Source organism: Daphnia pulicaria, chromosome 10 (genome assembly GCF_021234035.1).
Source record: "Daphnia pulicaria isolate SC F1-1A chromosome 10, SC_F0-13Bv2, whole genome shotgun sequence".
Taxonomy (NCBI): Eukaryota; Metazoa; Arthropoda; class Branchiopoda; order Diplostraca; family Daphniidae; genus Daphnia; species Daphnia pulicaria.
The window spans coordinates 2,178,240-2,192,091 of NC_060922.1; the positions used below are offsets into that span (position 1 = coordinate 2,178,240).

A 13,852-nucleotide genomic window follows, 5' to 3' on the forward strand; every position below is an offset into this window, starting at 1 on the left:
AAGATTAATCCACTGCAGCCCTAAACTATTTTACCACTTACGACATCCTTCACTATTAATGTACAGTTGGAATTCAATAGAGATTCGTTCCAATTTGATCGGAATACGATATTTCTATCATCAGTTGATTACTTCCCAGATAGCATAGCAATCAGCACAGACAGATAGTAGGCTAGTATACTTCGGAGTGGTTTCAGGCGAAAGACTATTTTTCTTTTACTAAGGTTATATAATTAGTATAGATCCCTTCATCTAACGCTAAATACTAAGAAATGGTGTTTGTGCTAGAGTATCTACTGTGTCAGCGTTTCTTGCCATTAATAATGTAGCCTATAAAAGAGATATCAAGGCGTTTTCACTTTAGTATTTAAATCTTTTTTCTCTTTCTTCTCTTAAGAAAAGAGTCTAGCGAATTTTAAATTCGAGTCGCTTCAGAGTCAGAATACTTTTACGCACCAGAATATGTCAGAAGTTAACTTCTGTCATCGATTCTCATTTATACGCGGTCTACGAAAAATGTATCTAAGAAACTTTTTCTCCTTCTGCTTGAGTGCTTGATTTTTTTCATCAGAAACTGATCTACACTTTGCGTCTCAAGTCAAATTAACTATCGACGTGTGGATCATCAATCAAGGAAATGAGCAGCTCCAGCAAGACGACGCGGCTTCAGATCTTGTTTAATTTTACATGTGCGGAATAATGAATACGCTATGCTATAATGAGACGAGGGAGCTACTGAGCTAGTAGGCTCTTTAATTTGACACTGATGAATAAATAAACAAGCCTTTCGAAATTAAATGTCAAACAAATGCGACTTCCGAAAACAATTAGCTATCATGAGTCCTATATCCACACGCGCTTGAGATGTTTCTGTCGGTTTCTGTTTAAGCGTAACATTCCATTCATTTGGAATTAGTTCTCGATTAGACACGCGCCATTCGCACCTATAACATTCTGCGAATATATACCACTTCGGACATGTCTCATTAGATCTCAATGACCGACTACAATGTCCTTATTATTGCTTCAGCGTCATTGGATCTCTGCTGCTGTACAATAGAGCCACAGCCATGAACTGCGCAAGCCTTCCGCGTCGCTTGACGCTTGATGGGAGACTGTGTATAATCTTTCTTCGCGACTCAAAATGGTCGGTAGACATATCTCCAGATTTTAGTGTTACGGAAATTTCCCTCCGAGTTGGGCATCGCTGGAATTGTGCTCTCTCAAATCTGAATCTCTACAAAACGAATAGTACCATGTCGACCGACTATTTGACGTCTATCGCATCGCCAGATTTAGTCGATGAGAATGAATAGCACTGGCGACATTTTCACCGGAAACAACAATCAAGTGATCTTAAATGGTTCCGATGAAAATTCCGACCGGAACGAATCCATCAGCACTTTGTCTGCTGCAAACAACATTCACAATCCACTGAACGGCTCGTTCCCCATAGAAATGGATTTGTTCCGATCGACGTGTCACCTTCTACTGGTGTCGACTGGCGTCCCCCTCAACTTGTTCATCGCCGTCATCATCGTGGCCAACAAGAGATTGCACAACAAGCCGCGCAACGTCCTCTGGCTCGGCGTCACCTTTTTCAACCTGTTGACGTTGCTGACAATCCTGATCGAGTTCGTGGCCTACCACACTCAGAATAATGTCGTCTGTCTCGTGTTCGTCTCCGTCACCGGTGTGGCCTACACCTCGATCCTCTTCAATCTCCTTTTAGCGCTGATTGATCGCTACGCGGCCATCGTCCATCCCATCTGGCACCGGCAGAACGTCACCGTCCGCTGGGTCGTCATCGGCCAATCGATGGGTTTCGTCTTGATTGTTGTTGTCATCAAATTCCCGTTCATCGCTCAATTGGCACCTCCGTATTGCGGCTATTATCCGGTGCACGCCAAGTTGATCGCCGTGACCAATTTCAGTCTCTTCCTCTCGTGCATTGCGGCCCAGATGACTGTCTATTTCAAAACTCGTCAGTACTTTAACAGCAGTCGGGGCGACGGGACGAGCGAAGCCACCGTCACGTTCGTCCTCTCCGCTATGCAGAGACAACAGCAGCGTGAAATAGCGGCCAACAACAGCAGCTCTCCGAGCAATAATAGTCAACAGTCTCGCCTACCGTCGGCGGAAGCCGTTGTGAACATCAACAGTCCTTCGGCTAGCAGTGCTGGCGATCGCAATCTAATTGATTCATCATCAGCAGTGACCGTCGGGAGCGGCGGCGGCGGCGGCCAGCAGATGGTGAGACTCCGGCGGCACCAGAGTGTCGGAGGCAATCGCCAAATGGAAATGGAAGCCACTTGGAGTCTCCTGTCGGGCGTCTTTTCCTTGTTGCTCTTCACCTTTCCAACTTTGGTGCTGGGCTTCGTCGAATGGGGTTGCCGGATGATGTACGGTGAAGGCCGCTGTCCTCCTATTATCGGCATCAGCGTGTTCTACGCCCGTGAATTACTGCTCGGCCACCTCGTTTACAATCCCGTCATGTACATGATACGTAATCGCGAGTTCTCGTCGACCGTCCGGGAAAAAATTCGCTTGACTCTTCGTTCTCGTTGAACTGCGATGATTTAACATTTAGGCTAACCGCATTTAATCAGAAGTTAATGTATCGATGGAATTTGTTTTGAAAACTTAGACCATTTACTAGGTTAACCCGACGTGCTGCGGTAAGGCGCTCTTTACCTAGTTGAAATGTTGGTAAAAAACAGGGTCGATCGAGGATATAGAAAAAGCTTTCATCGTCTATATCGAGTGTGTAGAGTTCCTTGTGGGATTGTGGACACAGCAGGAAGAGGAAAGTCTTATTCATGGGAACACAATGTATTATAAACTTTTGCCTTATGCATGGGGACAGTCGATTTTTGATTCAATATACATAAGCACACGTGGTGAATATAAATGTATCATACATTCTGTTCAATGTTTTTATTGTCTGTGTGGATGTTGTGACAGAGATTGTTTTTGGTTCTATCCAATTCAAGTCATTCATTATTTGTATCATTTTGAGAATTTCCCAACTTGCGTGTGATGGAGAAAGAATGCATCAATCGATATCCTTGAAATTCAAATTTAAAGTTTTAAAACTTCATATCAACAACCTGTAAACAAAAATACATTTTTGCTTCTATCTACTTTTCGTGTATTTCCGTAATGTCAAGAGAGCAATCTTGTATTTATTCGGACAAATGATACTTTACCGCATACTTTACCGTGCTTGATGATGTGCCATACGTGTTGCAATGGATTCGTAATATAATTACATTCGCTGTTCCTAAATTATCACATGATTAAAGGTACACCAGTTCTCGCTGCGCAGCCATCTCTATTCATGTACAATGCGAACATATGTGATTTATTGAAAGCTCACAACTATTGTCAGAAATTCTATCATTCAAGCTATCAAGCCCACTTCTTTTTTAATATCTAGAAGCTATACGGTGGAAGCTGGAAGTAGAGTTTTGTTATAGAGCCAAAATCATTCTTGTGAATCAAATATAAATATTGGTATATACTTCAGTGCAAGTTTATCTTTTCGGGACATGTATATAAGGTTTCAAAATGAAACTGAAATTCTAATGCTGCATATTGTCCATAGATTTTTCCTTGTACTAACCAGCAGCCTTTGTAGAGGATACGCCTGTTGTAGTCCAAGTATACTGGTATTTTACTATTATATAATAGAAGAATTAAGAGAAGTTCTGGTTTTACGACATTTATAGGCCTGATAAGCATATATGAAATACTGAATAAAAGAGCGGATTGAATTATGGCATACAGACCTGCTCCGAAATTCCCGATCTTTTATTTAAGAAGGAATTTCCTCTTTTTCTTTCAATAAAACCCCAGAATCCGACAGAAATAAATGAAATTACAATTCCTTTGAATCCACAACTCCTAATTTGGATAAAATTTATTACAAAGTAAAAAAAAAATATGTAGAATTTTTGCTTGATCAACTGATTAATCAATTTTTTTAAGGCCCCTCTATGGCATCTTTTGAATAGTAATTATCTTTGCTTACGAATAAGAGAGGTAGAAACCCACACTCAATGAACCCGAATTCATTTTCTGTAAATGTGCCAGTTTCTGCATGAATACAAGCCCTCCGTTGGCTGATTATATCCTTCTGATCCTACGGACTTACCCATTGAAAACTTGTGAGTGTAGCCTATCACGTACACAAATAAGAGTCACATTCGTGTATTTTCTATTCGACTACTTGCGAGACCGAAAGTGATGTGAATTCGCATAATTATTTTCCCCTTGTGTGTTAGATAACGGATACAAAACATGGACATGATTGCTTTTATTGGAACCATATGGAATAATTTTATCCCAGTGATTTGCCGAGCTCAAAATGACTAAATTTCCCTTTTGTCTGGATTCAAAATCAATCGATCAAATTCATTCTCCTGTTTAGCTAATTCAAACTATAATCATCGATGTTTGACTCAATTTAAAAGTTTTTCAACTATAAAAAGAAATTTTAGCGGTTATTTCTTTTTCATTGCCGCTCAGACAGCTTATTTCTTCCAATGCGTTTCAGGAAGACTATTCAATGATCTACGTTTCGCACAGCTAAAGATCTAAAAAGATTTCAATAAAAGAATGTAATTATTGTTATCGTCAGCTGTCACGGATGCGATGAACGAGAAGAAATGGAGATTCCAGCTGAGTTCACGTAGTACGAGTGGCTCTCAATTGAGGCCGTAATATATGTTGGAATATTCGTATCCAGCGGATCCTTCCGCCATCTGTGAGAACCGGAAGACAGTTGACAGTGCGGTAATGAAAGCGGCGTACCCGCGTACCGGCGCTCTTGTTGGCTGACGGCCAACGTCTCGTCAATATTTCCAGCAGGGCCAGCAGCACCCGAGAGTGAACAGCAGATCTACCAATTGATTGCACACACGTAGATAGTTCCTGACTGAGATCTCGGCAAATAGAAAAAGTCAAGAAGATAAGAAAAAAGAAAAGATTGGCTGTCGTCCAAATAGAAGCTAGGAATTACCTGATTGCAGCTCGAACTAGAAATTATTATTCAATGTAATTACTGACATGTGTGTAGTGAGTTAATTGAATCAAGACTTTTTAGTCATGACGCTAGAGCATCATAATATGATTTTCATGCGTGTTATTCTCTCTATAAAGTGTGTAGTACGCCCGCATAGTGTAAGGAATGGTATATACGTAATAGATTAGCTACATAATAGATGCGCTGAAAAGCGGCGGAGCGATGCGCGCGCGCGCAAATCTGCTCTCACTTCACACACACACCCACACACACACACACACTGCTGCCTTATTGTGTGTTTGATCAGGGGTTTATACAGATAAATGGCTAGCTGTCTTTATCCTCGCTGAAATGATCGCTATTAATAGAATCTGTCGAAAGAAACAAACAAATAAGTAAATCAAGGAAAAGTATATCGTCGGCTAATCTTTAGCGCTTGGACGGATTTGATATAAATAAAAGGGAAATAAATTTAAAAAAAAGTAAGCGCTCGATTTCGTCGCCTGGGTCTATTTTCAAAAATATATATTTAGAAAAAGGTAGTAATAATAATACCGTGTTTATAGGAAAACAACGAAATCCTGGAAAAACAAGAGAAGGAAAAAGAATTCAATCATTTCAGGTCAGCAGGCTGCGTCAAACCGGGGGCCAAATAAAATATGATACAATAGGAAAAGTGACTGGTCGGATAGGCAGTCTGGTCTTTGTGTGTGTATGGCCTATATCTCACATATATATACTATAGCGAAAGCTAAAAAAAGAAAAAAAAAATGTTTTATTTCGTATTTTGTGTTATTATTATACTTTTTTTCCCTTATATTTCTTTCGAGCGGGGAATAGTATAAGGTTGGGTCTTGTATATCCCTCCCGATGTCGACTAGAGAAAATCAATGCGCTCAGTGTGGAGAGTGGCGTTCTCTCGGCAGCAGCAGCAGCAGCAGCATATATAGAGCTGTGCTCTCACCCACTCACGCCAGCTGCTGGCTTGAGCGCTTGACTCGATTCCGTCTATTCGGCGAGTTTGTTGAGGGCACACCGACCCGACCATTGGCCGCGCCGCCTTGTGTATAGCCAGAGAGCTTATACACACACACACACACACACACACACACACACACACACAGCAGTAGCTATATACCAACCAGGCGCATCTGGGAATCGCATGATTCAATAGCTCTTTCTCTCTCTTTCTCTCTCTCAGCAGCTATAGTGTGTGCTATATTCGCGCTATATATGCCCAGTGTGTGTGTGTGTGTGTGTCGAGTCATTTGTAATGTGGAGCTGACGGGTTGGTTGCTCCGGCTTCCATCTTTCTCTTTTTCCCCCCGACCTTTTTTCTTTTGTCTGTTTGTGTGTGTGTCCTTCTTTCGTTTTTTCTCCCATTATTATACGACTATTATATAGCACCTACTAGCTACTTTAGTGCATATAAGCTCGGCTGATGGGCGGACGAGAGTGGGGGGGGGGGGGAGTATAATATTCTGTGGCGATAACGCTCAACGCATCAACCTATATGCTGTGTGTGGGTTACACATATTGCGCAACATTCCTCGGTTGCCGACGGGCGGCATACCGAGTTAACATGAGAAATTGTTACGCGAGAGAGTCGAGCAGACTATAGCGTTGATTGATCCAGCACACCCCACGCGCCACTAAATGTTGGATGATGATGGAACACTTTCCGTCTAGCTAGCTATAGCTAGCTAGCTCCTTTTCTAACCAGCACAGGATCTCTCTATCTTCATTTCGACTTGGCCATTATTTAGATCTAACAGCAGCAATGCACTTGGTGAGTGGGCTTGGGGTGGAATAGACACTGCGTCTATGTATAAGGACAAGGTCTCGCCGATGACAAGCAGCCAGGATAAAAGGCTGTCGAGGCTTGTGAGCTGATGCTCTGCTGTCCAACATCTTCCGTCGACCGGATCAGTAGTTCCGTATATAGTAGACTCGACTGTATATAACTGCATGAGCTCTCCTATACATATCGGCCGGCAGCCGGCTAGTCCAGGAGAATCGAAAGGGAAAAGTTGAAGAGACAACACGACAAGCCAAAAGTAGCTTCTTCTTCAATTTGCCGCATATCCGACCCGACTTTAGATCGATTCCAATGGGATGACAGTTTCTAAATGACTTCTGCTTTTTCTTCCGCATTTCCTATACGCGGTAGCCCCGACTCTCCCTCCCCCCCCACTCGACTGCTGTTGTGTGCATTATAAACCCCACCAATGCCGAGTCGGTTGACTAGGACGGACATATTTATCCGCAGTGTCCACCTTGTATACCATCAACCACACTGCGCTGCATGTACATATAGGGTCGTGTGTGCGGGCGACTCTTGTTTCTTGTGTTTAACGACGATGCTCGACCATCTCTGAATGAATGAATGGCCCCACCAATTTCTCCTCTCTCTCTCTCAACAATGCCAATGTTTAGACACACAGCCGAGCCTTGATACTTTTGTTTGGTTGAACCCTCGTCACACGTACGGAGGAGGAAAAGTCCTGGACATAGTGAGAGACACACACACACACACAGAGAAAAGGAACTCTGTGATGCGGTAAGAGGACCTAGCATACTATATCGCGGATCGATAATAGGCTCTCTCTCTCTACCAGTCCAGCACTCGTCTCTTATTGCCTCAAGGAGAAACAGAATAGAAAAATAACCCCCCAAAAAATCCGTGATATACACACAAGGAAAAAATACGACCCCCCGATAAAACCACATGAACAACAACATTACGCAGACACACAGCACAATAGGACAACTTTGAAACACACACAAGGCCGGAATTTTAAATGAATCGCCGAGTGTAGAGAATGAAATTCTTTTCCGACAGCGAATGAATCGAACCGACAACTTTTGATTTCGCCGGGACGATTTTCGTGATAAACACATTCCCCTTTTTAATAATTGCCGGGTTGTTTTTATTCGTTCTTTCTTTCTTGTGAGCTTCACCGTGTTATTTGTAAGTGGGCCAGAATGTTTGGGAAACACGTAAACCTGCGCTGCTGCGTATGTATGTGAGGAAAATTGATTCGTGATGAATCGCGGTGCAAAAGTATACACGAGATAAAGAAAGAAAAAAAAAAAACGGTTGAGGATCGATCGCGGGACCAGGAAAACTGTACCCAACCTCACAAAGTCAGTGCGGTAAATTCAATTTTTCTTTTCTTCTTCCCTGGACTGGACGAATAAAGAAAAAAGTTTCGAATGAATGATTTTTTCTTGTCGTGCGTAAAATGAAAATGAAATCAAAAAGAAAGCCGACTTGACACACAATCGTTTAAGTCAAAAGTAATAAACAGCAGTTTGGTTTCTTTTCTTGCCGTCGAGAAAATGTCGGACACACGAAATTTGAATTTCACACGGAAAAGCACTTTGTGGATTAAGAACAAGGTCCAAATAATCGAGTCGGAGATCAAATAGGGAAATTTAATTTTGTTGATTTCCTTATCTCTCTCGTGTGATCATCTTTTTTGATTTTGTCATAGAGATGAAATGCTAATCTAAGATTTAAAAAAACACAAAAAAAAAGTGAAAATTCAGAAAGTCGAAAGAAGAAAGTTGCGTTGAGATTCATCCCAAATTTTATTCTCGTCAATGTTTTTTTTTCTTTCGCCCTGGCAGTCAAGGAATTAAAAGAGACAAAAGGGAATGATTAAGTTTTTTCTTGCCTCCTCATTTGAAAGGAATGGCGCGATAGAGTTTTAAAAAAGAGCAATTGAAGAAACAAACAATCAAACAAACAAGCCCTCCCCACCCCAAAAACAAACAAAAAATCCCCTCTTTTACCACTCTCAAACAGGTGCGTTACGTCATCCCCGGGAGACAACACTATTGATGATTGCCCAAGACAACAACAACAACAAATAAAAAAAAAGAAATGGAGGAGCAGAGGGGATGTCTTGTCTAAGAAAAAAAAATCATATAAATTTTATTATTATTGTCATATTTGTTGAGTTTCTTATTATTCCTCCCAGAAGAATTGAAAAACAATCCCCCATTAGAATTTCACCAGCACACACACGCTCGAAAGTGAAAATTGGGGAATATGAAACACAATCAAGGATTGAGATTTTTAATCATTTTGGTTTTCGATTGATTCATTTTGTGTCTTGATGGGTCAATTTAGTTGAGGAAGAAGAACAAGAAGAACAGGGGGGATGCCAATAACGACACAAAAGGAAGTCAACGGTAGTTCAAAGAGTTATATAAGAGTTCCCAAATCAATTGAAAAGAATTTTTCGTATTTGCGTCGGCGGGAAATTCAAAACACAACCAACAAAAGTTCCGCGTCTGTTCCAACATGATTTCACTATGAGGGAAAGAGGAAGAAAAAAAGGGAAATCGAACAGTCATTCGACACATACGAACTGCTAAGGAAAACGAAAGGCTTTATCCTTCCCCTCCGATAATAATAATAATGATGATAACAAGTCGTGAGAAGTGAACAGAAAGTGAAATGACGATGAGAGAAGAAAATAAAAAAAGAAGTATAATAATAATAAAATAGCATGACGATGACACCGACGACACACCACCGGCGCTATGAAAAGTGAACTGTGGCCGGTCGATTTTTCCTTATCGATCCCTAATAATAATGAATTGAGAATGTTTGCATCTATGTAGATAATATCAGAAAACATCAGCAGCAGACAGCAACCGCCTCGATTAATAATAATGCATCACAAACGCCAAATAGGAGGGCTTTATGTTTATTGTGGGTGGACAAAATAGATGAATAGAGAGGGCCGTGGGCGGGACAAGAAGAAAGGAGCAATTCAACCCACCCCAAAAAAGAGGAAAGAACTAGAGTATTATTGTAATAATAATAATAAAAAAACAAAAACAAATAAGGATGAAAGAAACTATTCCAACAGAAACATCAGTGTTTTTTTTTTAAGTTTAGTTTACACTATCAACAGCCACTAACGATGTGTGGTGTGTGTATGTCTCAATCTGCCACTTCCATCCAAAAATCGAAATATTCTAATTCTGAATTACAAATCATCGAAAAAGGTGGAACACAAAATCAAAGAAACAAAACCAAAAAATGCATCAGCTCTTTCCAGTAGCTCTAAATCGTCTCGCACACACACACAGTTGGAAAGACGAAGAAAGAAAACATACTATTTCTACATGAGAAAGTTTCAACAAAACTATATAAAGACATCATCAAAAATTCGTAACTCTCTTTTCGCTTCTCGCCTCTTTCTCCCCTTCTCTCTCTCTCTCTTTCTACAAACATACACACACACACACACAAACACACAGACAAGAGCATGACTTTCTTTTGTGACCTTTCTAGGGCTCTTTCGCGTGTCTCTACGTGGATTCAATCAAATAACGACGACACACACATTCCTTTTCGTCTCGTTTAGTCGCTGCAAGTTTCTTTTTTTGTCTTTTTTTTTGAAACCCCCCATTCTCGATACAAGGGAGGTGGAAAGCTACCGAGCCATTCAAGAGCACACGATCGAGACGGAAGAGGAATAACTTCCAAAAAACCAAATCAATTGGAAATGAAATAATGAACTACGACTATAAAGAGCGAAATGGAAAGAAAATGAAGGGTGGTTTCGGAGGAGAGAGATTTAAACCTAATGAATTGCAAGAAAACGAAAAAAGAAAGTAATTAGATCGTTGTGTGTGTGTCGGAGAACGTTTATACCAAAATGAACAAGTAAATAGGTGGGAATTACTTGGATCTGTTGATTTTTTTTCTTTTTGTTTCTTTCTTGTCCTTCTGCTATTTTTTCGAAAGGTGAGCACTCGAGTGAAGAGAATCAATGGCTTGGTGGATAAGGTTCTGAAAACATTTCGCTATATTGTGGAATGAAGGAGTAGTCTCCAGTTCGCTTTGTGTGTATGTGTGAACGACCCGTAACACCGGGGAGAAGGGGGGAGAGAGAGATAAGTGGGGAGTTGAAAGTTATTGCAAGTGAGCAAAAATGATTGTAGGGAAAAGGAGGATGTCACGATGAAACGAGAGTGGCGGGAGAGAATAGAGTAGGTGACGCTGGTGGGAAAGGACCAAGGGAGAGAGAGAGAAAAAAAAAAACGGAAGAATAACACCACCATTCATTCTGCGGAGGGAGAAATGCTAATGGACTTTGGTGGGTAGAAAGTGGAGCAGCACACACGCCGGAATAATAATAAAAAAATAAAAAGGCGAACTAAAGGAAAAACAAAACAATATACCCTTTTTGTAGTTGTTTTCCTCTAGCGCACAGACCCACCCAAAAAAAAAAAGACTAGGCGCTCTATTGAATCTTTCTGCTTTGGGCTGCTATTCTACCAAGGATTTTTCTTTTCAAAGTCTATGCCATGTGTTTTTCTGGGCGATTTTTTTTTTTTTTTTTTTTTAAACTTTTTTATTGTGTGATTCTATTTCGTTTCGGAAGTGTGTGTATGTATGTTTCCGATGATATATCATCTTGTTTTTTATTCGAAATCTTATTTGACGGAAAACCAAGACCGTCCGTTTCCCACAGTCGGGAAACGCTGCATAGTGACGAGCAATAGCCAACCCAACGAATAAAAGGAGAAACAAAACAACCCAGAAAAAAAGGGGGAGCGACTACTAGATGTTAAAAAAAAAAATAATGTTGCTCGGAAAACTACATTTTTTTCTTGTATACTAAAGGGCAGCGAAAGAGACCATTCCGTCCAGCGGCTCTCAAGTATTGGTTTCTTTTATTTTGTGTGTTTGTTTGTTCAGGAAATTTTCGTCATAGGAGCAGCCCCCCCTTTCTCCCATTTCACTGTCTGGTGAGTCCTAACTCCTTCCGGGATCCCGTTTCAATCAAATTGACTAACAAGAGTGAAGAAAGAAAGCAAAGGGAAAAAAAAAGGGAAGAAGAAATTGGGAGAGTAAGAGAGACCGAGTCAACCTGTCGAAGTCTGTGCAGACTTGCAGAGGGTTGGATGCGTGTTGGATTGAATGAGAGCTAAAGAGAGAAGGAGAGTGAATCAAACTGGGAACTGGGTGTACGAATTATTATTTAGAAGAGAGAAGAGTTAAGAGAGAGCGAGAGATTGGAGGGGATAGGCGAATGCTGCGTGTGGATCACTCATGTGTGTGTGTTTTTTTTTTTTTTTTTTTTTTTTTAAGCCAGAGAAGGTTAGCTAGATGTGGAGGCCAGAGGTGAATCCGCGCCTGGATGAGCTGGACTGCGCGAGTTCCGCATCCCACCAGAGGAGCCCAGGTGTCGGTCGTCGGGTCGGAGACATCCCTGCAAGGTGACCATCAGCTTTCGCGATCCGGCCTGGTTTCGATGCTCACACAACCAGATGCCCTGCCAGGTACCCAACGCCAAACGGCCGTCGCTGATCGGCAAGGTCAACGACGATCCCAGGAAGCAAGCTTTGACGTGGGCGGGCTGATGTCATCCAATATCCGCATTGTCATCATCATCATCACGTGTTGATTGTTTGGCGCGATCGTTATAAGGCGTGCGGACGGACGTAGACAAAAAATCCGATGACAATCCGCCGGAATTCCGGTTGAGGAGATATCCGCGCGTGTCAGTGGGGAGAGGGGTGGAGTGATGGAGTTTTTAACGATCGTAAAGGTAAAAGAGGATTCAAAAATAAAAAAATAAAAAAATGAAATAAACAAAGTAAACAAACAGAAAGAAAAGAAAAAAAAAAGGACGGTGAGGGGAGAGGGGTAGAAAGGCAACGAAAAACAGAAAGAAAAAACACATTGAGTTACGGTGATTCTACTAAAAGCTGCTAATTCTACATCTTTGTATACGTCTAATAATCTGAATATGAAAACTAATCTAGTCTTCAAGCCACATCAAATTTGACATTGAGTAATAAATCCAAGTTCAACTTTCTAACTAATCAGACGAGAAAAAATGTACCCACCATATCGTCCGGACCTTCGCACGAGTGCCTGTATGGCAAGCCCTGCTCGCAAAAGAAAAAAGAAGAATTGTTAATATGTTCTGATTTTCTGAAAATGAATGAATATGAAAGAAAGGAAAAAATATGCATACCTCAGGGATGATTCGATTCAACATCATTTCCATATCATCCCTAGAAAATGATAAAAGAATTATTAGTTAAATAATGAAAACCAGATGAGCAACATTAACAGCAATTACCTGACATCTGGATCCCAACTTTCATTCAATGCTAAACTAGCTGATGTGTGAAGTACTGAAAACGTGAGAAAAAGTAGGATGTGAGCAAAACATCAACACACATGAAATTTGTAATGAAACGTACTTTGAAAGTGAGCGAGCCCCACAGAAAATTGTGAGATCTCAGGTATGAGTCGCAGCACCTCCTCTGTGACTAAGTGGACCCCACGATGCTGAGGCCTGAGGTTGATTCTTCTCTGAAACCAAGCAGAGCCTATTTGGATACCACTGGAACTACGGCTGGATCCGGGTCCACCACCAGTATTGAGTTCACAGCTCATTTGAAAAGCAGTCTCAAGTGACTTCTACGTCAGTTTAATTTCAGGCACACCACTTTGTGTAACACATTCATTATAGGGTTACAATACTATCCCTAAATTTCTTCACTCACTTTTCTCACTTCCCAATGTCGACTAAAGCGCTCATTGAACGTTGATGGGTCCAGCTGTCGGTAAACATTTTACACATTCGAATTCCATCTTTCTTCATTGGGCAATGAAGAGATGTGGGCATATTATATTACGAACGCCCTTCATTCCTTTCTACATCACACAACGATCAACTCATTTTAACTGTAAGAAACTTGTACCCCGACTTTCACTGCCAAAATTTCACCAGCGCCATTAACCTAACTCTACCGGGCGTTGTCAAATCATTTTTCGTTGAA

At 41.1% G+C, this 13,852-nt stretch overlaps 1 protein-coding gene across 2 annotated transcripts; it reads right to left on the reverse strand.

Annotated features, from left to right (window-relative positions):
- Nucleotides 1-8,601: 8,601 nt before the first annotated feature.
- Nucleotides 8,602-13,833, reverse strand: LOC124314254 (UPF0047 protein YjbQ-like). 2 transcript variants are annotated; one of them, XM_046779414.1, is made up of 5 exons: nt 13,271-13,833; nt 13,147-13,201; nt 13,039-13,078; nt 12,908-12,949; nt 8,602-9,623 (listed from the first exon to the last, which is right to left on the reverse strand). In XM_046779414.1, exons 1-5 carry the CDS (start codon nt 13,464-13,466, stop codon nt 9,579-9,581), a joined length of 378 nt encoding a protein of 125 aa, XP_046635370.1. In that variant the 5' UTR covers nt 13,467-13,833; the 3' UTR covers nt 8,602-9,578. The 2 variants fall into 2 exon arrangements, with proteins under 2 accessions (XP_046635370.1, XP_046635369.1); XM_046779413.1 differs by lacking the exon at nt 8,602-9,623 and adding an exon at nt 9,732-12,414 and having other exon boundaries at nt 13,271-13,832.
- Nucleotides 13,834-13,852: the final 19 nt, after the last annotated feature.